The 26,136-nt window shown below is 46.1% G+C and overlaps 2 protein-coding genes and 2 long non-coding RNA genes across 7 annotated transcripts in view; 2 read left to right on the top strand and 2 right to left on the bottom strand.

The window, feature by feature from the left end:
* Nucleotides 1-5,158: 5,158 nt before the first annotated feature.
* On the bottom strand, nucleotides 5,159-8,141 carry LOC146757110 (protein MANBAL-like). Of its 3 annotated transcripts, none has more exons than XM_085523462.1 (3): nucleotides 7,848-8,141; nucleotides 5,955-6,145; nucleotides 5,159-5,516 (listed from the first exon to the last, which is right to left on the bottom strand). In XM_085523462.1, the coding sequence occupies exons 2-3, from the start codon at nucleotides 6,102-6,104 to the stop codon at nucleotides 5,409-5,411; spliced, it is 258 nt and encodes an 85-aa protein (XP_085379588.1). In that variant the 5' UTR covers nucleotides 6,105-6,145; nucleotides 7,848-8,141; the 3' UTR covers nucleotides 5,159-5,408. The 3 variants fall into 3 exon arrangements, with proteins under 3 accessions (XP_085379588.1, XP_085379587.1, XP_085379586.1); XM_085523461.1 differs by having other exon boundaries at nucleotides 7,072-8,140; XM_085523460.1 differs by lacking the exon at nucleotides 7,848-8,141 and adding an exon at nucleotides 6,575-7,572 and having other exon boundaries at nucleotides 5,955-6,481.
* A 6,266-nt stretch (nucleotides 8,142-14,407) lies between these two features.
* Nucleotides 14,408-20,440, top strand: LOC146757109 (uncharacterized). 2 transcript variants are annotated; one of them, XR_014937033.1, is made up of 2 exons: nucleotides 14,408-16,036; nucleotides 20,321-20,440. It is a non-coding gene; the product is annotated as an uncharacterized LOC146757109 (long non-coding RNA). The 2 variants fall into 2 exon arrangements; XR_014937032.1 differs by lacking the exon at nucleotides 14,408-16,036 and adding an exon at nucleotides 18,855-19,052.
* Nucleotides 18,817-21,053, bottom strand: LOC146757108 (uncharacterized). Its single transcript, XR_014937034.1, has 2 exons — nucleotides 20,748-21,053; nucleotides 18,817-19,088 (listed from the first exon to the last, which is right to left on the bottom strand). It is a non-coding gene; the product is annotated as an uncharacterized LOC146757108 (long non-coding RNA).
* Nucleotides 21,054-21,287: 234 nt separating this feature from the next.
* LOC146757107 (uncharacterized) overlaps nucleotides 21,288-26,136 on the top strand; it is a 12,751-nt gene continuing 7,902 nt past the window's right edge. The window contains exons 1-8 of the mRNA XM_085523459.1: nucleotides 21,288-21,521; nucleotides 21,703-21,745; nucleotides 21,968-22,922; nucleotides 23,078-23,162; nucleotides 23,256-23,534; nucleotides 24,309-24,391; nucleotides 24,484-24,555; nucleotides 24,919-26,136. The exon at nucleotides 24,919-26,136 is cut by the window's right edge and continues 926 nt beyond it. Coding sequence (XP_085379585.1) covers nucleotides 21,715-21,745; nucleotides 21,968-22,922; nucleotides 23,078-23,162; nucleotides 23,256-23,534; nucleotides 24,309-24,391; nucleotides 24,484-24,555; nucleotides 24,919-25,042 — 1,629 coding nt within the window. The 5' untranslated portion in view covers nucleotides 21,288-21,521; nucleotides 21,703-21,714 and the 3' untranslated portion in view covers nucleotides 25,043-26,136. The remainder of the gene's footprint in view (nucleotides 21,522-21,702; nucleotides 21,746-21,967; nucleotides 22,923-23,077; nucleotides 23,163-23,255; nucleotides 23,535-24,308; nucleotides 24,392-24,483; nucleotides 24,556-24,918) is intronic.

The following is a 26,136-nucleotide window of genomic DNA, read 5'->3' as shown; positions in this document are numbered from 1 at the left end:
GCTTTAGACTTGCATGTAGTACAGCTGGGCTGATAGGTGGTAACTTGAGCTTCTGTAGCTGGAGGGGGAGGGGGGAGAGAAGGAGGGTGGAATGAGGGACATAGAAATTTCATTCAATGAATTGAAATATCATAGAGCAAATGAGAGCCACAACCCTTAGATCTGCTGAGGTCAGCTACCTCATTAGTGAGTAGTGCTGCCTTTGAAAACTTTCTGGCATGAAATATTTCCCCATACTTCTCTCACAGTGCAGAAATAATTGGTAGGAGGATAAAAAATAAGTGGAAGTACTGGTTGACAGGCATGGACCTGCTTGTTTATCTTGCAGAAGGGAATTAATGCAGCATGAAATAACACCAGCTTTTGTCTGTGAATGGAGGTGGCAGGGGACAGGTGCATCTGACTATGCAGTGGTTCTTCAGTTACTTAGGTTAAGGGTAAACCCAAAAGGAGTATACAGTTGGTTTGTCCGCGTTCATGAGGTTTGCCAGCAGATAAGTGTAGCAGGAGCATTTGCTGTTAGTACCTTGGGAAGTGTGTGGTCCAAGTATTGGTGCCTGCTGAATGCCTTTTAAAGCCCTTCTCGGCTCTGTCAGTGTTGTGGATTAGTACAGAGGGGCAGCTCTGTGTCTGTTGGCCAAAGGGGCCTGAGCTACAAAATGATTGATAAAGAGGGAGGCTGACTAAATCCGTGAGCCCCTGGGACTTGTTAGCCCATTTTCTTGTGTTTTCTGGAGGAGAAATAGCTGCCTCCATCCCAGCCCTACATCATTGGCTTGATGGTGGCACTGACAAATGTGGAGAGAGCCTGATGCTTTTTGCGCAGACATTTGGCATGGTGTTGTTGAGGTGAGAGTTTGGTTTAGACCCTTCTCTGCTCTTGAAGGGGTGGCTGTCAAGGGACAGGAACTTTCCATTTAGGGCTTTTTTTTTTTTTTTGCATAGGTAACAATGGGCCTGGTTTGCACTGTAGAAAAGCTGTCATGTAAATGGTGCCTGGCTCCATTGTCAACCATGTCTGGCTGTGTTCCAGCAGCTATGGTATGCACAGTTCAGGTGTGCAGTGTGTGGAAGGCACACTTGTCCCAAGAGAATGTGGTGGGGAGAGGCAGGGAAATGTCCGATGCTGTATTTAAATAGAAATTGAGTACATGGGAAATGGGCACACGGAGAGAGAGAGACATGCCCTCCCATGTTGCTCCCCACGTGAATCATACTTGGCCATCTTTGGGGAGCATCCAGACCCTTGAAGCTCAGGCATGCAGAAAGCTCTCTGCAGTCTGAGTGCTCTGGTGGAGACTGTTTTGTTCTCTCTCTGGCTTGTTCATGCTACTGCTTCGGTGATAAATCATTATTGATATTTCTAATGAGGCTTTTTGAACTGCTCTGGAAACTTTAAAACCCTCAGCAGAAAGGTAGAGATAGGTAAAACTCCTTGGAGGCTTGATTTTCCTTCAAGGCAGGAAGGGTCAGGTACTTTTTTTTGTTTGTAACTTGTTTTCTGACTTTACTTGAAAGCCATAATGTTTCCTCTCTCTTTTTTCCTCTTGTTCTGAGTTTACTGCAGGTTTCAAAGTATCACATTCAAGCACACTGAATAAGTTTATCAAGAGTAATTCATAGTTGTACAACATAGCTGTACAGGTCTTACCGTAGAGCATAAATATCAATAGCATTTTGCAGATGGAGAAACCGAGTCTCAGACTGTGGGATTTGATTTCATTTAACTGTATGAAAGGCACCTTCATCTCACCCAAGCTGTTCCTTTGGACTTGTAGGAATGCAATCTGACCGGCGACGGCAGGTGACGGTGTTGTGGTTGTCCGAGCGGCAGTTCTGGCACCACACACCGACAGCTTGGCAATTCCGTCGCAAATGTCCCTTAACGCCGCACCGGAAACATTTAACAGAGGTGCTTGGGCCTGCACTGGTTACCGCAGATGCTTGTAAGGGTGCAAGAGCTGCTGACACTTGATTCTGAGAAGCCTCAGCCTGTGCCTTTAATCCTGCCCCTGGCTCTTTAATAGCCTCAACTATGAAAGCCTGAGCCCCTGTGGGAACTCTCGATAATCTGTGTAACGCCTCCTCTATTGTCCAGTTACTCCTCAAGGTACTTAGAATGCCACGAGCTGTAGCATTACAATTCTGAAGTGCACAATGGCTCATTGCAAAGGGGGGTCGAGGGGGCCGGCTGTAGCGCCATGGTCGATGCAGGCGGCTCGTCTGATACGGACGTGCAGGGAGACGGAGACGGGGCACTCGGCTCCGCAGCCACCGGCAACGCAGGCTCGGCGGCCGGCGGCAACTTTATGGTGGACACAGCAGGGGGCACCGGGCAATCTGACCATTCATTATAATTCTTATTCCTCCCCTGCACAGCACTAGCTTGCTCTGCCGCTTCCTTTTCTGCCAGATATTGCAGCAAATCATTATAAACCACACGCCACCAGTTCCCGCAATTTTTAGCCATTTTCTCCCCATCTATCATTCCCTGAAAAATTGCATCTCCAAATTTACGCCATTCAGCAAGATCATGCACTAAATGCAGATTCTGAAATAACCCTTTAGCATACCCATACGCTAATAACTTGGGGAGTTCCTTTTGCAAGTCTGTCCCCTTAACCTGACTCTTTTTTTTCAAAAAGCAAGAAAATACCTGACGCTTTTTTTAAAAAAAGCAAGAAAATGTTTAATAAACCGCTTGCCTTCCCATACCTATTTGTCAGCGTGCTGTTGCAGTCTTAAGGATGTTGGCGGCCCGTATCGACTAGGCCCTTCTATAAGGTCACCTAGAGCACCTGCACCTTCTTTTCCTGGCTCATGCTATCCCCGCTGCTTAAGGATCCGAACACCTTCACCGCTGCGATCCTTCCTGGTAGGCCACGTCAAGGGTCACCATTTGTTGTAGAACGGCGGGAGAAAAGCAAACGACCACACCTGTCATTGACATATGATCAGCTATTCTCGTTTATTCCTTGTGTCACGGTTTGAATGAAAAATCCACCTGCGTCCGTGACAGGGGGCCGTGGGCCCCGGAGGGGCCCTAGGCCGAAAGGAAAAAGTTAATTAGGAAAAGAAAACAGCGGCAACGATCTAAGGAGGAACACTTATTTACTAAATACTATATCGAAATACCGGATAACACAATAAAATACAAAATAATTGAAAATTGAAAATTGAGCTAACGAATCAAGCAAAATAGGAGAGAGAATGAGTCCCGTAACCGAGAGGCCTACTGTGAATCTAGGCGAACGGCTGAAGGCTCCCACACACTCCCCTGAACGCCAGAACTCGAAAGACCTCAGTCTAGTCTGCGACCGAGTTAATATAGAGTCCAGGTCCCGTGACCTATCGTGTTGCTCTCTGGGAGATGTAGTCTTCTTCTGTAAGTTGCAGATTCAGTAAAATTATTCATGCTTTATATGATGTTATGATGTGGAATACTGATAGCAAAATTACAAAATTATTAAACCATGACACCTTGGCTGCATGTACATTCATAATACGGATAATTAGCTCATACATATTGCAAAAGCGGAGCTCATCATTGGTTCCCAATTACATACCATCCCCAAGTATCTTAACAACTTGTTATCATCCTGAAAGTAACTCCCTTGCTGAGTTCACAAAATCATGGCCAGTTTCTCACCATCACAGGTCATCCTTGCTTGTTGTTCTTGCTGTCCTTGCAGGTGGTATGGCTGTTTGTTTAACTGCACCATGTTTACGACCCTTCTCAGCTAACCAGCTGTAAATAAAACTCTCTACAGGAAATAAAGTCTAGTTATCTGGTAAAGACACGAGGGAACAGTGCCAGTCTCATTGGAGAAAGCGCACACACACAGATTGCCTCCTTTCATTAAATGCATTTGAGTCTAAATATTGCTTTAGCATCTTGGGTTCTAGCAGTCAGAGCTTGCCAACTGGAAAAGGACACACAGAAAATGGCAGAGCAAGATGTGCTAGCTTCAAGCTTCCAACACAGAGCACCAGATAATAGAGGGGCAGACACGCATCTGACAGTATCCTTTAATCAAAGAGTCCTGTTCAATCATCTCTAAAGTCAATGGGCTATTACGGTTCACATCTGTGTGGCTTTCCAAGGAAAGTGAGTTGGCTGCCTTTCTAAAGGCTGTAATCAGTGCACGGGGAGCTGCGAGGCTCTGCAGAAACAGAGCAACAAGCAGCTATTACTCAGGTTTGTAGATTGGTGCTGCTGAGAAGTGAACACTGCTTCCTTCTGCTGTTCGAACCAAGGTAGTCTCCAAAGCCTGAAGCCTCTAAAACTAAGAAGCTCATCTGTACCTGAACCTAAGCATCATTCCTAAGAAATGGAGATTGTCTCTTTTGTTTATTGTCATGTGAATTAATCACATGCACAGGGAATCATGGGGACAGTGCATATACAGAGAAAATAAGAAATAGAGCATACAAACAACCTGAACACAAGTTTGTCAGTTCCATCGCATTAATTGGAGGAATGAGGGCCAGAAACCCCACATCAAACAAAGCGGTCATCATTCCCAAAGAACAAGCACAAGATATACAGTATCTCAACTAAATTCATCGAGGGAAATGATGGGTAGTGATGGCTGCAAAGAGAACAGAGGAGTAACGGAGAATCAGCACCAGCAATTGCAGGCTCTGCCTCACTGTAGACCACATCACTGAGGTCCAATTTTAACTAAAGGGAAGGTGGCATCATAGTCTCCTGTCTCACATGAAAACTTCACCTAAAGCTTCAGCTGTACAACCTCAAAGAGCAAGTGTGGAAGCCAGTACTGGAAACAGCCAGTAAACACAAAACCCTCCGAGTCCAACATGCAGCTGGGCTTCCCAGTACAAACAGCAACAGACAGTGCATCAGAACCCAGAAAAAGCCAAAGGGCTTGAGACAAACTCAAGGCGCAGGGACACCTTTCTTCCTTCCACGCTGCTTTTGTTTCTCTCAGCCCTCACAGAGCAGGGGATGCTCACAGTCCGTCGCCAGCAGTTCCAGATGGGCTGAAAGGCCACCAGTTGGGAACACCAAAACGGAAACATGGGACAAGCAGCTCCATTTCCAGGAGGGATGTGAAGCCAACCACTTCATGACCCTGCGATTACCAGCCCGAGCCAGGCATGTTTTGAGCAGCTATTGAAAGAGGCAGCACCACTATTCAAATGTTTGTTTCGCTTTTATTTGCAACAAAGAGAAGCTAAATGCATCCAAAATACATTTCAATATGAAATCAAATAGGAGGGATACTGGTAATGACTAAAACTTCCTTAGTTCCTCTCCGCAGTCCACGAAAGGGAAAGCATGGCCAGGCCTGAAAACCAGACCACGCAGTGTGTGTCCTTTGGTGCACCTCTGAGGATGCAATCCAGGCGATTCTGCTGTCCTTTGTGCCTTCCTGCTCAAGCCCTTATCGTTTCTTTTTGCTTTCCTTCTTGGCTTTCTTGCTCAGCTGAGCAGCACTTGCCTTGGGTTTCTTCACTGTCTCCCAAGTCTGAGACTCAAAACCCTCCGAGTCCTGCAAGAAGCAATTGGGAAACAGTCAGGGAGCTTTCTTACAACTGGCTGACAGCTGCTTCGGGAGAAAAAGTCACCTGACCGAGCAGCTTTGGGGGCCAGCACTGGAAACCGCCTTCCTGACCTCAAGGCACATTAGAAACTCCACCTCTGTCTAGTTCCCAAAAATCCCATGCAAACCAGAGCCTAAAGTCCTCTCTAGCAAGGCGGTCCGTGCTGGGAGGGTGGACCCTCTGCCTGGCAGCTCATAGGGCGCAGCAGCAGCTGCAGGATAGGATGAGCTGGCAGTTCAAGGCTGCTGGCGTGCGGAAGGAAGGACAGAACCAAGTGCGGCACTCTCAGCAGTGCCGGGGCACACTGCCGTAGGCAACAGCTACAGACAGTTCCCTCCCAGCCGACTGCCTGAGCATTCCTATCAATCTCACACAGCGCTACTTACTGCCTTTGGGGACTTGGAAACTGGCAGGATGATGGCCAGCACACACAGGAGCTGGAAAAGGTCTCCAAACAAGAGTCCGTAGCGCAGCATGTTCTCCAATATCGTGGGCTCAGGGATCTCAGGTGGTGAGAAATGCAGTTCAACAGCCATAGCGCAGACAGCTGCTGCTCCACTGCTCTCACAGAGGCTGCCTGCAGTGAGTGGGGAAAAAGGCATCATTAGTCTAAGGCAATGTGATGGGGTTACTTCCTGCTAGCAAACATTTCCAGGCTGATTAAGAGAGGTGCTGGGAAGATATCCAGGGCCTACTGATGCGAGAACAAAGAGGGACAGCAAACTTGCATTTCAGTTGCCTTTGCCCGCCTGCCTACGAAAAGAGCCCTCAGCCTTCAGTACTGCTGCACTTGCAGGTGGGGGGGAGTGAGGGTGACGGAGCACTGGAACAGGCTGCCCAGGGTGGCAAATGGATTAAATCCTCTGGCAGATGTCCGTACATCCTCTCAGGAGTGGAAGTAGCCCTGGGCTTGCTGAAATCAAGCAAGCCCTCAGAAAAGGGTTGGGAAAAGTACTCTGTAAAGGTGACTGATGTAGTTCTCAAAACCACCTACTGCTGATGTTACCTAAAAGTGGTGATGGCTCACATTCCTCGGGTAAGGAAGTGCAAAACGGTGAGGAGTCAACTGGATGGTTCACACTTCTCAAATAAATAGGATGGCTTACTTAAACACAACAATAAATCAACAAAACATCCAACCACATGGAGATTATTTTTCCATCTCCTGAGAAGAGAGAGTATCTGACAGCACTGCAGCCAAACCAGCCTGTGACGGTCACAGCCACCACCAGCCGATGCTGTGCTGGGAATTTTAACTGAACCGTGAAGGCAACTTATCGAATAGCAGCAGTGCTAAACAGAACAATTAAGGCAATAAACAACCACGTGGTTACAACAGCCTTGTTAAGCAGTTGTTAGAGCACTCCAGGACACCTGCATGATATCAATAAATTCATTCCTCCCTCCCTCTTCAGCCGAGCACGCAGACTGCGCTCACTGCCAGGGGACGCTCTCAGCAGCGCGTGCCCTTTGCAGAAGGCACCTGGGCTGTGCTTTACTGACCTGCTGCTGCTCAGCCGTGTTCTCAACGCGTGCTCCAGTCAGCCCACAGGCTGCCAGCTTCTCATCGTCTGTTCCAGAGCCCAGTGCCGGAGCTGCTGCAGATGCTGAACGTGCTCAGGGCCCGCAGCTGTGTGCTCAAGGCATCTGCAGCTGCCGGGACAGCCTGAACAAAAGCCTTGCCAGGGCTTTGCACAACCGCAGCTGAGCCATCAGGCAAGCGCTCAGCAAAAAAGGTAACGCCATTTCAAGGGTCGCAGGGTCCCCAAAGAGAAGCTGGGGGCTGCCGGGGAGGAGGAGCAGGGCGAGTGCAAATTTCCACTTGGAGGCTTCACATTAAGACACTCCAAAGGAGGCATCGGGGGGTTTAAAGCTTCCGTCAATCCACGCGTGCACAGCTGCAGAGCGAGGCCGTCTCGTGTCTCCCGTGGCCCAGAGGAAGAACTGCAGCCCCAGCTGCGCTGTGTTACAGAGATCCAACCGGGCAGCAGAGCACGCTGACCTCCTCTGCTCCCTTCCTCACTGTCCCAGCTCCCAGCCCGTTCCCGTGCCCCTCGGAGCCCAGCCCGGGCTGCATGAACTGCCGCCCTGGTTGCAGCCCGTCTGGGCCAGCAAACCTGCTGCGCTGAGCGGGAGCTGGAGCCGGGACCAGGGTCCCGCCTGGGGTACGGCAGTGCGGGTTCCGCCCCGTCCGGGGCCGCTCCCCGCTCCTCTCCCGGTGCTGCTGGCAGGGGGCAGGAAGCGTGCGCTCCTCTGCACGAGCCACGAAGGGCACCTACCTTGGGTGCGGAGCAGGCTGCTCCCAGCTCTGGTGCAGGTAGCCGGGCTCCTCGGAGTCGCGTAGAGCAGAGGACGCCGAGTGCCCTGAGCCCGGAGCTGGCCGCAGGACGGCCTTGGTGCACCTCCTGCCACCGCGGTGCTGCCCGGATGGCTTCCAGCCAGGCTCTCGCCTCTTCCGCACAGGCTCAGGAAGGCAGGAATTCCCACAACGATCACGCCCAGAGCTCGTTTTCATGGCACATCTGCCCCCGGGGGATGGCGATGGGAAGGGGTGCGGGGGAGGAGGGAGGGAGGGAGGAATGGGGGCTGTGTTTTGTTACGCTAATGAAGCATCGCTTTCTGTCGGCTCTCTTTGCTTCCTTCGGTGGGGACATTCGCACACCCTTGTCATCAGGCATCCCTCCCTTGCTGTCCTGGCGTTCCTGTTACTGCTCTCCCCCACGAGTATGTCCCAGCAAGAAGGCAATCTCCGGTACAGCACCAGAGGACATTGTGTGTTGAACAGAACTCTTGCAATGGAACCGAGCTGTGGCTAGGAGCTTTACCCAGAAGCTGCTGTAAGAATACGACTTTCCCCAGATCCTTGTCTAAGGGTCCTAATAAGTCTTCTGTGCAGCGATACCTTGCGGTTCTGTGTGGGTTTGTGGTCTGTATGGCTGGCCATACCTACCCTTGAGTTGCACTGGGCAATGTACCTGGGGGTCACCTCACTGGAAGGAAAGCAGTGTGCAAACTGCAGTGGGAAATTGCATTTAGGAAAGCAGGATATTGAGGTTCGTTTTCTGGTGGATATGGGTGCTTCTTACTACCCATAGATGGTTTTGTAACAGTAGTAGATGCTACTGCCCAACGGGAAAAGGTTTCCTTTTTTGGATTAATTAAACATAAGCTAAGAAAACAAGCAGGAATACAGAAATTCTTGTACCTGCCAGGTTACTCTGGCAAGAAATTGAATAAAACTGGAGCTAAGAGTGCAACGATATTGACTGATTAAAAACTGTAACTCTGGCTTTAACACAAACTGGGCAAAACAATGTTGTACCCCCAGGAGTTACAGCAATCTCAAATATGATACACTTAGTGGTGTGGGCATCAGGGCCAAAAATGAAGCCCTAAATAGAAATTAAAAGCAAGAGCTTGCCTACTCAGGGTAAAGCGGTGCCCTTTGAGGCTATGGGACTGTAGGAGGATAAAAGAAATAATAGGTAACTTTTTGGAGTTTGGATTCCAATTTTGATAGCAAGTGCTGTAGTTTGGTACAAGACTTGAGGGCAAGTACTAGAATAGTTGAATGGATACACTCAGTGGTGGCAAATCCGTGCACTTTATTAACCAAGTTAGGGAACGAAAAGATGGAGTTTACCTTCTGGATTTGAGGGATGTCTCTTCTGCCTGGTTTGGCCAAAGGAAGCCTAAGGTTATTTGTCTTTGAATAGGAAAGCCCTGATATGGGGGGAAGAGTCTCAGTTAACCTGGACAGTGTTACCCAGGGTTGTGAGAACAGCTGAATGATGGTCAACTCATGAGCCTGAGATCTGGGATCCTCCATCCTAGGGTGGAACTTTACTGCAGCACGTGGCTGCCACAGCAACAAAAGGACTGTGTACAATAGACTGAGAGTTTGCTGCGTTTCTTGGTTTACAGAAAGCACAAATAACTCAACAGGAAGTGACATATTTGGGAAATGAGATTACAGCTGGACTTTGAACCTTAAGGTCTGCCAGGAAAAAAGTCATCTGCCAAACCCCTGAGCTGCAAATTGCCAAGGAAGTGAGTAAGGGATGGCCAGGGTGCCTGAGGGCGGTGGCTGCGCTGGTACTTGTGGGAATACAAGAAAAGCTGTTCAGAGCAGCAGCTGTGGAGCAAGATAAACAGCATGAGAACCAAGGACACCTCTGCAAGGAGAAGAAGGGTCTCACAGCTCTGATTGGATACGTGCCTGCATGGACAGTTGAAAAGGGTTCTGTAGAATGCTTTGTTGACATGTAAAGGTGTTTGGGAAAGTTGTAAGGGCGGACAGGAAAGTTAGAAAATAACAACTTGTGAAGGTCTATAAGGGATGTGAGAACTTGTAATAAACGATTTGGATCGTTCACATCTGAGTCCGTGCCTCAAACGCTGCAAATGTGGTGGTGATAGGTTGATGGTTGGACTTGTTCTTAGAGGTATTTCCAACCGTAATGATTTTTTTATTCTATGAGGGTTAAGGACTCCAGGACAGTATCAGTGAATACTTCATTCATGGCTTGAAAGCTGAAGCTTGAAGCTGCTGAGGTTGAATGAGGAAGAGTATGTCCTTTGATGTGGTTGAAAACTGATCTTGAACAGACTTTCTCAACAGGATACTCTTTGGTTGGGACAAATACAGAGGAGTGTATTTGTGATTTTTCTTGCGCAGGGTCAGTGATCAGTGTCTGCACAACAGTTTTAGGAAACAAGAAAAGAGAAACAAAAAAAACTGCACGGGACCTAAGTAAAATGAATTCTTAATGACTGACTGTGCTAGTGAAACATATTGAGTAGCTTGAAGCTTAAGACAAAGGAGTTAATTGCTTTGTTGTATGTGACTATATGAAGGGTTGCTGTAAAGAAGAATAGTAAACTTGTTATATGGCAAACAGGCTATGAACTAATGGTTGTATCAGTTAGGAAGATTCGTGTTAGTTACTGCCTTTGAGTAGTAAAGCTTGTAGAGCTTGGGAAGAATAGGTTGGAAAAGCTACAGAATTTTCATCAGTAACAGCTTAGACATATATTGGGGTTAGTCTAGTTATGGATTTTATTGCTGTAAGACATGAGGGATGGGCAAAATGACTTGTTCCTAGTCCCTCCCAGTGCTGTTACTCTGTGCTGTTTGTGTGTTTTCAGAAATCTATGTATTACTTACTATTGTGCCTTTGTTCTTTAGTTGTCATTAGTTGTGGCAGGGGTGACAGCCCTTTCTTCACTCTGTTTCCTTACTGTAGAATTAGGAAATTTACAAAGAGGAAAAACGTGAATAGTCAGGAATATTTTGGAAAGTGTTTCCACTGTTAAACACTTCAGAATTTCTCAGAAATTCTGCTTCCCAGCTGTAAAGAAAAGGCTTGTGCATAATTTCAAAGGGTTGAGAATACTTAATCCTGAAATTGTTTATTGGTTTTTTACTCTGTTTTGGCCTTGTACTTTGTCTCCAGTAGTATGTAGTTGGCACTCAGAAGTAATTTGATTCAGCTTGTCCTTCTGCACTGTTTGCTTTCTGTTCCGTTGTGCTGCTTTGCCTGTGGAGTCCTCTAGTCTGAGATCTGTTGTCTCACCTTGCCTGAATTCTGCCTCAACTGAATAGACATAGATTCAAAACCTGTGTTGCATTATTTTCTGGTTTCAGAAGTGTCCAGTCTTTTACTAGACAGACTTTCCTGGTTTTGAGTAACTTCCAAAACTGATAGTATTCCTGCCTGCTTCCCAAGAGTCTCTGTTTTTCAGACAAGGTTATGTTAACAAATCCATGAAACCCCAATAGAAATTCTGGGCTCTTTGCTGTGTGTCTACTTGCATCTTCTGCTTTCTGCCCTTGTCTTTGTGATGTCTTCGTTTTGCACATCCTCTTTATTTGTCTTACTTGAGTAAATGAATCCATCTGTCACAATCTTCTCACCTGGATGTCTGAAAGTTCTCTTCCCGGCAGGGGAATTATTTCACTGTTTACCTCTTAACTTTTGTCCTTCCATTTCCTTCTCTGTTACTTTGGTTTTATTTGCTGCAACGCTTCCTCCTCTTTATTTTCAGGAGTACTTCTAATCTCTTAACATGAACTGTGTGTTCCTGTACTTCAGGTTCTCTTCAAAGATTTTTTCCATATCTCTTCTTTGATTTTGATTAATGTTAACTGTTGAGATTTTTCTGGATGTATTCCCAAGACTCAGTCTGAGGTTTAAAATCCATCCAGTAGTACTACTGAATTCAAGTCTGCAATTCAGAATTGCATCGTTTGTAGAGCAGGGCCTTTTTAGAATTGAATTCAGTGGGATGTGAACAGAAGACTCAGGGCAGCAGGGTCTGTTTTAGTTGGATAAGGCTTTTGGTTAACTCTTCTCATTCCTGTAGATATGGATTTATCTTGTTTCATCTACATGCAAAACTTTGTAGTGTAATCAGTTACATAAAAATACATTCTCTTCCCTTCCTGTGTTTCTAGTTCTGTCTTAGTAATTTTCTTGAAATGTGTTAGCACAGTCCTGCTTCATGTAGTTCCTGTCCTTGTTTTTCTGTTCCTCCTGCTTTCCCTAGTCCTGTTCTGATAACCTCAGAAGTACTCTCTGTTCTTCTTAATTTCTTCATGCCTAAATAGAATTGTCTCCTCAACACCAAATCTGAAATGTTTTTGTGTTATCTTAGCAGCCCAAAAGTAAATACCAGGTTAGTTTTTATGAGAATTTCCTTTTCAGCGTCAGAATCTGAGCTTGGTTTACCAGAAGAGCTCAGGAAAACTAATGTTTATTAAAAATCAGTGTATTCTGTAACTCCACCACGTTCGGCATAGTGCAGTTTAGGTTCAATGGAATACAGTATTCTCCTGAAGCTTTGAGATGTTTGTCTTTTTGATTAATGGAAATGGTGGAAAGCATTGTACTTGAATTGCAGGTGTTGTGCTTCTTCCAAGGATTATGAAAATCAGCTGTATTGTCTGGTGCCTTGGGAAAAATACAGCAGGAATTGAAAAGTCCTGCCAGGTTTCATGCTTTTGTTTTGCATGTGGTAGTATTGAGCTATTAAGAAAGACTTCAAATGTTGTGCGGTACAGCTCGTATTTCCTATCTGCTTAAAGGGAGAAGCAAAGTCTTTGATACTGCTACAGCTGTTGGATGTGAAGCTTTAATTAAAAAGTTCTTTGCTTTGTTTGGTAGCAATAGCTAAATATCCTGTTGAAGGAAATGTAACTTTTTTTAATCAGGGGTGATTAAATTCTTATGATCACGTTAGCAGATGTTTTGGGACAGATCTTAAACGAAAGTTTTAACAGTCATATCTGTTTCCATTGCTTACATGTCCATTACCAGTAGTTGTGGGTCTGTTTAACATGTTTTTCTTTGCTCCGTGTAATTATTTTTTTTTCAACAAAATAACAGTATTTTGTGCTTTTACTGTGTATTCTGCTATTATCTTATTGTAAAACATGGGACCCCATTGTGATGCATCTATGAGGGCTGCTCTGAAAGTAATGCCTCCTATTTTATTATGTCAGCCCATGACATGAGAGGCAGATGTTAGTGGGATGGCAGTAGAGGTTGAACCTCCCCGCCAGTATTCCATTACATTTTATTACTGTGCAATGAAAGCTTTGCTTCTGTCATAAGCATGTATCCTTCTCAGTGTCTAGCTTCAGCAGTAGAGGTTTTCACAGAGCTCTGAGAGCAGAGCTACACTTTAAAACTGGTGAGTCTGCCCCATGGGTTGGAAGTGATAAGCTTGGCTTTTGTTTGTAACTTTGAGACAGCTGCTCAAGAGTGGGGTTATTCTCATGTGTGCATTAACAGATAGCTTATTACCTGCTGGTGAAGATTAGTTAAGCATCCATAAATGTTGACGGTTTTTGTCATCACCAGGCATAATGTTAGGATTTAAATGCATTCCCAAAGTGGAAAATGCTCATGAAGATTTCTGTTTGATTGTTTTCAGAGTTGTGGGTTATACTGCTTTCTTTTAATGGGCTTGCTATGACAAATATAAAGCCTGTTCTTTTCAGCCTTTAGTTTACTAGCTATTAACAACAGAATATTTACAGTGAAAAAGATCTAAGGGGATAAACACATTATATTTTAGCACCTCAACATTTGCAAAAAATAAATGGACAAAACCACCTCCCTTCCCACTACAGCACTTATCTGGCAGAACTGGTTGGATTGCTTCTGTTCTCTTAGCTCTTGGGGCTGTTGTTTTGCCACTCATAGAACTGCTTCCCATGAGTTTATGTTGTATTTGCACTGGAGGGGTTGAGAAGCAGCTGAAACTGTCAGCTTCATTCTTGTCCTGCATCCCACTGAATGTGAGCTGTGTATGAACTCAATAAGCAAATACGATTTTTGGTATTGCATTAAGTATATTCCTGTGCTGTGCTCTGGTGGTATGTAACTGTTCAGGCTTTGACATTATTAATGGAAGCATGCCTGACTTCAGCATGTGCAAGGCTTAATCATGAGCATCTAACCCATCTTTTAACAATGAGGCAGAGTTCAAGTAGATTTGCAGGTGATCAGTTGTGCCAGACAAAACTGAATTCCTTCTTTGATAGAACGACCAATTCCTTTTTTCCTCCAGACAAAGAGAAGAGATCTAGTCCCATATGTCATACTTCACTTGTGCTCTTGAGGCTGTGCCAGACAGTAAACAGCTAATTCATGTAAAAGAGATGATCGTTGCGAGAGTTGGTGTTTGCTGAAGGAAACAACTGCTTGTGGTTCTTTTTTTTATTTAGGGCAACCACCTCAAAAGCCATAAGCAACAACAAAAATTCCTGCAGGAGTGATTGGAACGAGAAATGTTGGCAATAAGGGGATTTTCCAAGGGATCAAATTGAGGGCTAGTCTTGCACTGTTTGCAGTAATGACCTTGGCACCAAAAACTCGTTGGGATTTTCTTATGAGAATTTGTGGTGTGTTGTCAGTAGGTGACAACTGAGGAAACGCATGTGCAGCAGAACACATGCGTTTGGGACATGGTACAGATACAGAAAAACCAGTGAGACTGGGCATGTCAAGGCCAATAACAACCCTCCTGGGAGACAGTAGAAATCCTTACTGTTGCAGCATGGATAACTGGAGAGAAGTGAACATGAGAGTGGAAGATGTATAGGGAAAGATATTCTGTGGAGAATAAGCTGCAATTAAGGCATTGTACAATGTTCTTCCAGCTGGAATATTACTTGCAGTTCTGGCTACTGTATTCAAGAAACATTGATTGAAGCTGCTTGGAATTCAATGAAGGGAATATTATGGGAATAAAGAGCCTGTTATGAAAGGACAGTAGAGAAGTTTTTCAGTCTGTGGATAAGAACTAATGGCTGGATAAAATAAATGTAAATGAATGGAAAAGCTCTTGCCTCTTAAGGTGGGATCCTGGAAGAGACTCTGTGGTCATTTGTCCAGTGTGTTTTCCCCCAACTCTTTCTGTACAGGGAGTGATATTGTTTAAACCTACCTTTATAAATGAATCAGTTGGGTATCTTACATGAGTTATTGCCTTTGTTTATAAACAGTATTGGACAGTATTGATTTATGTAATTGGAAATGAAAAATCATCATTATGAAGATTTTGTTTGGGACCTGAGCAAGGTCAGTTGAGCTCCCAACACGCTGTGGAAGAAAACTTGTTTTTATTCTTGTGAATTATTTTTTTAATCTCTAATGTCGTTCTGGGAACACTGTTACATCCCTAAAAGGCAGCAGCATATTTAAATTATCCCAGTAATGAATAATTATATACAGTAATGAATAATAATAGTTTCATTATAAGTGTTAAAATTTTCACTGATAGTTATAGGTGCTGAGATGTGGGATAATTTACCAAATGCAGAAATTTAGGATTTAGTGAAATTAATTCAGGTGTAAGAATATTGGTGGCCTGTATTTGACTCCTGCATAGTTTGCAAGGTTCTTGCACATAAAAACTAGTTTTGTGGTATTTTTGCTTCTAATTCTACCCTCTTGTTAGCAATTTGTGGGTCAGGCTGGGTCACATCACACTTCATTTCAGTTTTCAGTTCCTTCTTACTTCATCTACTTTTATTCCTCCATCATACAGGTAGCTAGGGCAGTCGATATATGAATCATTGTGGAGATGACTGTTCCTGTAACATTTGAAAGAAAAAATTGTTTTTTGATCAAGCGTTCCCAGTAAAAGATAAATAATTCTATGTGAACCAAAAAACTCTGAGTAACTAGTGAAATAAGTTGACCTTTTTCTTTGCAGTTTTGCAGGTAGGAAGACAAACCTGATGAGCTGAATGAGTTTTCTGTTTAGCTGCTGTGTCTGAAATAAAACTAGTTCATAGACTGCATGCAATTTCAGTTATTCATTGGTGGGGTATTTCTTGTTTTGCTTGTAGTTGCCTTGTGGTCACCGGTGTGAAGAGATTTGCCATTCAGGTGATTGTCCTCTGAACTGCAGCCAGAAGGTTAAACTCAAGTGTCCTTGTAAGCGACTGAAAAAGGTAAGTTTTGAAGTTGCAGTTCTGAGAGTGACACATTTTCTTTGTATGTTCCTAGGCTTGTGTACATGGATTGTCTCTGGTCAAGACTGGAATAGAATCAGTTACTTGAGCAGAGCAGCAACAGCAGCTGAAAGTCTGGGTGGAACAATCAAAATATTCACTAAGGAAAATAAAATTCATTGTAGAAAATGTTAGCTCCCAGATTTGCAATACCTTTCTCTTCAAGCACACTTCAATTTTTGTAGTTCCATTAGGAAAATAATCAGATGATCTGGAGTGATTTAAGAAGTCAAAGCACATTTTCCTCATTAGGAACTGAGAAGTTTATAATTACATAAATTGGAACAGTCACAGATGTTTTGAATTCCTAATTGATGGTTGTCTGAGGCCCTTAAAGCAAACAGAGGCATCAGCATCCTTAGCTTTCAGCAGAGATAAAGGACAAAGCTTATAGCTATCAAGTATGATGAGGGGAAAAACAGAGGCTGCTGTGACCTCTTGAGGAGTGTTAACTTAATGAAAAATTCACTATCTGGCTTGAACAAAGCATGCTTAAATTATTTTCAAGACCCGGTTAACTTCTGAGCTTTCCACACAGATGCAGTTTCCCCAGAGTTCTTAGCTTCTCCAAGAAATGTCTTCAGAAATCTCAGATCTTGCAGAGCGCATGTTCAAGAGAAAGGATGGTAATGCCCAGAGTACGTGCTTCAAATTGAGCAGTCTCTGCTTATAAATAACTAACTTTTCTTTATTTGTAAGTTGAAATGTTGACTTCTGCTGAGGATAAATTATTTTGTTGTGACTAAGTGCTCTTACTAATTTCAGTTTTTCTTACTCTACTGTGTTCAGTAAAATCAATAATATCATTGGTTGCGTGTATACTTCTGCTTCTTGTTCCTTAAGATATAGGTTTACAGTTGGACTTGATGATCTTTGAGGTCTTGTTTCTTATGCCAGACTTAATTGAATAAGGAAGATGGGTATTTCCATGATAGCTCTGTTACATCTAGTTGTTGCTGTCCCTAATTTTTGTACTGTTTTTGGAAAACTGAAATGTGTTATCATCTTCTGCTGAGTTCTGACGCTGTATAGCTATTTCAGACCAGTTCAGATTTTATTGTCCCAGAGTGCCGGGATGTCTTCAGTGATTATGTGGATGTCCAACTGAAGTGTGGTAGCAAGAAGCAATGAAATTAATGTTTAGGATGCTCACTTTTCACTTTTACAGTGGCCTGAAATGGAACATTCCAGATCTGCTATTCTGAAAGTTTTATGGTCCTTAAATATGATGACGGTTACTTTTTTTCCCCCCCTCAATCTTGTAAATTTGATTTTAATAAGGTGGAAAGGTTGTTATGAGTTAATTATATAATTAATAAAAATTAATTCTTATATGATGACAGCCCACTTATTTAAATAGCCACAAAGTGGTCCTTCTGATTCCTAGTGAAATGGTGTCTCCCTTCAGAAAGAGAAGAAAACACTATCCCCACCTTAAATATCATCTCACTGTTTCCAGGTCAAGCCCCAAATCCATGCTCTCTTTTGTACAGAGAGCTACAGTGTAGAGGGTAAATGATGGTAGAACCAATAAGCCACTGATAATTGGACTGTGTATTAGTTGCAGCTAATCTGACTGCAGAAATATGACTCGTTTCTGTAGTGTGAAAGATGATGTCTTTTAACGTTTGCTTTATGCATCTGCCCTTGTCTGAGATCGTAATTAGGATATCTTTGATTCCAGAAGGTCCTTATGCATATTTGCTTGGAGCTGCATTCTTACAGCAGATAGTGTACTTCTTTCTTAGCTTGGATTGGATAGTGTACCTGTATATTTAGTCTTCTGTGCCTGCAGCCTGTGATCTTGAAGATAAGGAGAAACAGAATTGAGTACCTAATATTTGCAGCTGAATTCTCCTCTACCAGTCTTCTGTCTGTGTATACTACTGGTGAAGTTGGGGGTTGACAGGACACGTATTCCAAGCTGCTCTGTAAATATGCCTCATCTGAACCATCACAATTAATATCAAATGTAGGAGCTCATAATTTGAGTGCAAAACAGGAGGATTTTTTCTTCCTTTTCTGGTGTTGAAGTTAACTGTTGCATCATGAGGCTATGCATGTAAACATGCAAGGTCGTATAAACCACTTGAATTTGTAACCCACAACTTGTAGTGGACCATATTCTTAACCATCTAGGCAGGTGGTTTATCTCAGCATGCTGGAATTGCTCTGAAGAAGTTAGTTTTTGGATTTTGCTGTATGCTATGAAAATTGTTCTGCATATTGTCAGAAAGCATGAAAACCAGAATAGCTTCTGGCTATGTTACTGTGCTTTCCTGACAAAATTCTTCATAGGCTAGTAGTATAGATTATAAGATTATAACTTTCTCTCTGTGCTGGTATTCTGTTTTGGTTTTGTTGGTGGTTTTTTTTTGGTTTTTTTTTTCTGTTGTTGTTGTTTGTTTGTTTGTTTGTTTGTTTTGGCCTTCAATGTAAGGGGGAGGAAGGAGAAGGAAGTAGGGGAGATCTTCCCATGACCAGACCTTGCCCTGTAGTTTCAGCCAGTTTAGAGAATTGATACGAAGTTTCAGAAGAGTTACTTATTAGTTACTTTGCATGGTATCTTTTGTAACAGTTCACAAGGTTATATTGCTTTGTCTTAAATAAATAAGTGAAAAAAAAAAGACAAGAAAAATTAAACTGAACCATTTGATTTATCCTTGTTTCAGTTTAGCTTATCAGAAAGAAGGAAAATAGAAAAGGATGCTTGAATACAGTTACAGTTTCAAATAATATTTATTTATTAGCTTCATTCTGTAAATATACCGAATAAAATTGTTTTACAATTTTCCCAACAAAATGAACTTTACAATTAAATTTTTATATAGGGAAATGAATTACAAACAATTCAATTTATACTTAACAGGAAGTACAGTGCAGCAAGATACAAGAAGGCCAAGTTTCACTGGAGTGTGATGTGTTATGCAAGGAAATGAAACGGAAGGTGTCTGAGGTGGTGTATCCATTTTAGTTATGTTGTCTTCATTGCCTTGAGAAAAGTTGGAAAAAACAGGCAGATCGTTATTTTTTCAAGACAGTAATAGCAAGAAATGCAGTGTAACTCAGCGTATAGTTTAATGGCACATTTAATTTTTGGACTATTGAATCTGGCTTATTGCTGAGAATTGCACTGCTTGTAGATAGTGTCAACTCACTTGATGAAACACTGTGTTAAGGTAATGCTCTATTACCTCTTTATTTTTAATGTACATTGGAACTGGAGATTTCCTCTTCAGCCAAGAAGTGCTAATCAATGATAATAAAATCATTACTGCTAGTGAGAGCTATAGAAGCACTTCATTTAGGCCTTACTTTTACTTTGAAGGTTAGCAAAGTGTTATCTTGTGTGTTCCTGTCACACAGTATTAGGTGACTGCCACAATTATAGAGAGCTTTCAGCAACTGCATGTGCTTTTCAGCCCATTGTAAACATGGATGCTCTCCAATAATTTTGTTTGAAGTAAAGAAACTGCTGCATAATCTCACCTAAAGAGACAGAGTATCCACATTGTTTTTCTAGGCCTTTTATGGAAACATGAGGAAGTGGTGCATGAACTGGTTAAGTTTCTGGCATTTAATTTGCTGTCTTGAATGCTATGTAACAGTTCTGTAGAGTGATCAGTTGTAGTTCCAGGTTTTATTTTTCATAAAACTTTCTGATGGTGAAGCAAATGTAATTGCATTGACAGTTTCCATTACGACAAGAGCAGTCGAACAATATGAGTATGCATTATCCAATATGTCATTTGGTACAAAAGTGGAGATTTCCTTTTGCTCTAGCAGTCAGGGCATATTTAATTACTTGGAATGAAGTGTGTGAGTGTAAATTACATACATATATAAGGATTTACCCATCAGTGTACAGTGTGCTGAATTGAGGATTGAGTTACTGAAAGCTTAGAGAGTGACTTTATTAAGGAATTTTCCCTGGTATTAATGAATATATATATTTTCCCCAGGTTTTATATTTGTCATTTGAATTTTCCAGTTAGTCAGAAGTTTAGTTTTATAACATGGTAGAGTCTCTTATGTTCCATGTTTTTCAAACATGAATTGATAGAGGTTTTTCACAGAATGTTTTAGAATCTGAGTAAGCTCACAGCTCACTTGGTGAAGGTTTTGCTCGCTTTTCTGAGAACTGTTCTATAAATTATGGCTCTGTAAGATGATAGTTTTACCTGCTTTTACAACAGTTACTTATCACTTTGTATGTCTGGACAGATAAAAGAGGCAGAAGCCAAAGCTGTTATTGAAGAGGAGAAACGAAGACAACAGGTATCAAACTTAATTCTTCTTCCCCCCCAACCTCGTTGTGTTAATAAATCACTTGACGCACGTGCAGCCCAATCTGTATACTTTGTATAGTGTTTCTCCCAGTTACTGCTTTCAGCTGTTATGTTGTCCTTAGGTATGTGCCATGGGTGATCTACAGTGGTTAAAAGCAAGTATATTTTCTCTTAACAGTTCTCACATCTGTGGGCAAAATGGTAATCATTTGATGTTGCATTAGAATAACTGTATAATGTATACATATATTTAAATACAAAATACTTCTGATTTTTATCCATCATTTTATAATTCCTTAAATTCACAGAATTACTAAGTAGCCTCTGTAAGGTTGAATTACTGAGTGAACCTTCTTACTTACTCCCCTTCGTGAGAGTGAAGAAACCAAAATTGGTCTCTGTCCTTCAAGGTCTGGTGGGAGTGGGGAATTTTTTTGTAATTGCTGGCTCTGGTGAATGTGTGTTGTCAGCACTGTAATCCAAGAAGCTTCTGTGCCAGCTGCCTGGAAATACTATCACTAATCTTGTTTCAGAAATTAACCGTAAGCTTGGTTGCTGGTGACAGCTAACTCAGGTTTATCATCTGGGCGCTGCAGCCTCAATGCACTCCTTCCAACAGGCTTGTATGCCTGTGACAGAGCACAGACCCCCCCGGTTGTACACCCCCCATCGGACCCCCCCCCACATTAGATCCCCCCCATTGTATCCCCCCCCCATTGAATCCCCCCGCCCTCCATTGGATCCCCCCGTTGTACCCCCCCCTCCCCCACTGAACCCCCCCCCATCGGACCCCCACCCCATTAGATCCCCCCCATTGGACCCCCCCGGTCTATCCCCCCCCTATTGGACCCCGCCGTTCGATCCCCCCCCATCGGACCCCCCCGGTCCCGGTCAGTCCCCACTCACCGCTTCCTCCTACGGGGCTGCCAACACCTCCGCACTTTACGGCGACGCTGTCGCAAAAGCGCCGCACCCCGCTGCGCTTTACGGCGCGCCGCGAACTGCAACTCCCAGTGTCCCCCGCGCTGCGCCGTGTTACGTCTCTCCGGGGACTGCAACTCCCAGCGTCCCCCGCGCGGCGCAGGCGCAGAGCGCGCGGTGTGAAAAAGGCGGGAAGGCGTCGGGCGGGAGCTGAGGTGAAGCAAAGTGGCGGCGGGGCCGGGAAGGGCCTTGGGGCGGGATGGGCGCCATTGGGCCTCGTTATAGCGGGATAACGGTGTTATTCTGGGACGTGGAGTGAGAGAGACCGGGTGGTCAGGGGGGATTTGAGGGGAAATAGTGAGGAAATAATGCTCAATGGGCGTGTGTTCCCCTCAGGTGAGCGGCGCCATGGGCAAAAGGAGGAGCAGCCAGGTGACAGGTAATGACTTAAAATGGCCTCAAAATGGCCAAAAAATGGCCTTAAAATGGTCTCAAAATGTCCTCCAATGGGCCTCCAAGCGGTCTCAAAATGGCCACCAAATGGCCTCCAAGCAGCCGCAAAATGGCCTCAAAATGGCCACCAAATGGTCACAAAATGGTTTCCAAAGGGCCTCAAAATGGCCACAAAATGGCGTCCAAGCAGCTGCTGTTCCTCTTGCAGGTGTTGACCACCATGATGGCCCCAATGTCAAAGTCAGGGCAGGACTGAGGGGAGACAACAAGGGGGGGGACGACTATAGTGGGGACAACAATATGGTGGACAGCAAGGGGGGGGACATCAATGGAGGGGGCACAAATGGAGGGGACACTAATAGAGGGGACACCAATATGGGGGACAGCAATATGGTGGGCAGCAATATGGTGGACAGCAATATGGAGGACACTAATGGGGGGGACACTAATATGGGGGAGAGCAAGGGGGGGGACATCAATGGAGGGTACACTAATAGAGGGGACACCAATGAGGGGGGAAACAATGGAGGGGACACCAATATGGCGGACAGCAAGGGGGGGGACATGATTGGATGGGGCACCAATGGGGAGGACAACAATAGAGGGGACACCAAGGGGGGGGACACCAATATGGCAAACACCAATATGGCGGACACCAATATGGTGGACACCAATGGAGGGGACAAAAATGGAGGGGACAGGGACACCAAGGGGAGGGACAGCAAGGGAGGGGACACCAGTATGGTGGACACCAATATGGCAGACACTAATGGAGTGGATACCAAGGGGGAGGACATCAATAGAGGGGACACCAAGGGGGGGGATACTAATATGGGGGGCACCGAGGAAGAGGAAACCAATGGAGGGGGCAGCAATATGGGGAACACCAATGAGGGGGACATCAATGGAGGGGACATCAAGGAGAGGGACAGAAATGGGGGGGACACCAATAGAGGGGGCAGCAATGAGGGGTATGTAAGTGGAGGGGACACTAATATGGGGGACACCAAGGGGGGAGACAGCAATATGGGGGACAGCAATGGGGGAGACATAAATGGGGGGGACACCAATATGGAGGACATCAGTATGGGGGCCATGATTGGAGGCGACGCTCTGGACAATGGCGGAGGGATGGACTCAGTGCATGGAGATGGAACAGAGAGGTAATGGGGGGAAATGGGAGGGTGGGGGGCAGAGGAGGGGCTGGAGGTGGAAATGGGGGCTGAAATGGGGCTTGGGGGTAGGAATGGGGCCTGGGGCCAGCAATGGGTCCTCGTGCCCCCCAGCTGATGGGGTTTGGGGTCTGTTTGGTTCCCAGCCGCTCTGATAACAGAGGCGCAGCAGCCACCCCACAGCTCAGCGTGATGGAGGAGCTCAGCCCCACAGCGGCCCCATTGGCACAGGTAGGACAGGGCCTCTGCCCCCCCAGCGTCACCCCACAGCTCCCCATGGCTATGGGGCAGGGAGCACACAGGTTATGGGGGGGTTTGTTCCAGGATGGGATGGATGGCTGCGAGCAGCAGGAGGACCAGAACAGCCCTGATATGGGGGACCTACAGCCCCATAGCACCCCACAGCCCCATAGTGACACCGATGGGGGCTCAGAATGCATTGAGGCCACCAAAGAGCCATTGGAGGGGGAGTGGGCAGCCAAAGTGGAGCCCACTTGTGGGGCAGAGCGTGAGGAGCGCTATGGGGCTGGCACTGTGGGGCTGCCCCACATCTCAGCACCGGAGCACAGTGGGGTGCCAGGGGGGGACACCGAGCTGCTGCAGGTAATGCCAGAGTACTATGAGAACCCATAGGGAACAGCCCCATAGCACTCCACTGCAACCCACATTGTCCCACTTCACCCCATAGAGCTCCAGTTCACCCCAGTTTACCCCCCATTCCACTCTAGATTGCCCCAATTTACCCCAGTTCACCCCAAATCACTCCAACTTACCCCAGTTAACCCCAGTTCTCCGCCATTCACCCCCAAATCACCCAAATTCATCCCAGTCCCCCCTCAGGTCACTCTCATATCCCCCAGTCCCCCTCAATTTGCCCCCATTCACCCCAAATCATCTCAGTTCCCCCCCAAGTCACCCTCAGATCCCCCCAGTTCACCCCATTTCATCCCAGTTCCCCCCAGTTCAGCCCTTGGTGCCCCAGTTCACCCCAGTTCCCCCCCATTCACCCCCAAATCATCCCAAGTCACACCAATTCCCCCCCAAGTCACTCTTAGATCCCCCCAATCCCCCCCAATTCACCCCAGTTCACCCCAGTCCCCCCCCAAGTCACCCTCAGTTCCCCCAATCCCCCCCAATTTGTCCCCATTCACCCCAGTTCATCCCAGTTCCCCCCCGTCACTCTCAGACCCCCCCAATCCCCCCAATTCTCCCCTGTTCACCCCAATTCACCCCACATCACCCCAGTCCCCCCCCAAGTCACTCTCATATCCCCCAATCCCCTCCCATTCACCCTCATTCACCCCAGTTCATCCCAGTTCCCCCCAGTTCATCCCCTGTTGCCCCAGTTGCCCCCATTTCACCCCATTTCCCCCCCAGCCCCCCACCCCCTCCCAGCCTGCAGCCCCTCTGTGCCCTGTGGACGCCGATGGGGACCCGGCCTCACCCAGCTGCATCCCCAGGTTGGACCCCCCTCCCCCCACCAGAACCCAGAGCTCATTTTGGGCTTAAAAAGCCCCGGATTGGTGCTATTTTCACCCCCTTTGACCCCCAGGAATGAGGTGGCACCACGTGAGGATGCGTCTGCGGTGCTGGGGGGGCTGATCCTCGAGCTGTCCAACCTCAAGTGAGTGCTGGGGGGGGGGTTAGGGTTAGGGTCCCATTGGCACTTATGGGGTCTCACTGTCCCCTGTGTGGTCTCACCGTCCCCTGTGGGATCTCACTATCCCCTATGGGCTCTCATTATCCCCTATGGGGTCTCATTGGTCTCTATGGGGTCTCACTGTCCCCTATGGGGTCTCATTGTCCCTGCAGCCGCCGTGTGATGAGCGCCCATCGTGCCCTATAGGGGTCTCACTATCCCCTATGGGGTCTCACTGTCCCTTATGGGGACTCTCATTGCCCCCTATGGGGTCTCATTGTTCCCTATGGGGTCTCATTGGTCTCTATGGGGTCTCATTATCCCCTATGGGGTCCCATTATCCTACAGCCGCCATGTGATGAGCGCCCATCGTGCCCTGGAGTCGCTGCTGCGGCTGCGTCGTGAGCGGAGCCGGGGGGTGAACAACAGCAGGAGGAGGAGGAGGAAGATGGAGGGGGACGAGCCAGGATGAAGCTGCAGCTGTGAGTGGGGCTTTATTGGGGGAAAAAAGCCCATAATGGTGCAATAAACACACGAGTGTGAGCAGGGCTGGAACAACACAACTACACAATAACACAACAACACAACAGGGAACAGCTGCTGAGCTCTGCTCCTGGTGCAGAGTGGGGGTGTAAAGCTGATGGTGCACAAGTGATGGTGCAAAGTGGTGGTGCACAACTGAAGGTGCAAAGGGATGCTGCAAAGTGATGGTGCACAAGTGATGTTGTACAAATGATGGTACAAAGTAGTGGTGCAAAGTGATGGTGCAAAGGTATGGTGCACAAGTGATGATGCACAACTGAAGGTGTAAAGTGATGGTGTAAAGATGATGGTGCACGAGCGGTGGTGCAAAGCTGATGGTGTACAAATGATGGTGCACAAGTGATAGTGCACTAATGATGGTGCACAGTTGGTGCCCAGCTGCTGCCTTCTGTCCCACATTGCGCTCAGCACAGCCTGGGGATGACACAGAGTGCGTTATTAGTAATAGTAATTAGTAATTACGGCCTTAATTAACATCATCACCACCACAACTGCCCCGACACACAGGGGGGGCGGGCCGACAGGGGGCGCTGTGGTGGTGCGATAGTGGGTCGTGATAGTGAGAAGGAGGGCCTTGGTGGTGATAAGGGGGGACATGGTGATAAGGGGGGATGGGGGGATGGGGGGGGTCCTGCTGATAAGGGAGGTCCTGCTGATGCTGTGCTGAGCCGTGGTGACACCGACACACCTGGGGACACACACAGACATGGTGGAACATGGCAAATGGCGACCAGGGATGGGGACACCCCCCCCAATATGGTGACCCCAGTGGCAATGACCCCAGTTGACCCCCATTATGTTGACCCCCCCATTATGTTGACCCCCCCCCCATGACAGTGACCCCAGTAATGGTGACCCCAGGTGACCCCCCCCAATACGGTGACACCCCCATGATGGCGACCCCAGTGACACTGACCCCAGGTGACCCCCCGGTCACATTGCCCCCCCCCCCATTCCCATACCTGCCGTCCCGGTTTGGTCCGCTCGGTTCTGTCCCGTCCCGGCTCGGTCCGTTTCGTTCTG

The sequence above is a fragment of the Coturnix japonica genome, chromosome 24 (assembly GCF_054131305.1).
Source record: "Coturnix japonica strain WE chromosome 24, WE-NBRP24, whole genome shotgun sequence".
NCBI lineage: Eukaryota > Metazoa > Chordata > Aves > Galliformes > Phasianidae > Coturnix > Coturnix japonica.
Note: the sequence above shows the minus strand (reverse complement) of the source record. Positions and strands in the feature narration are given on the sequence as shown.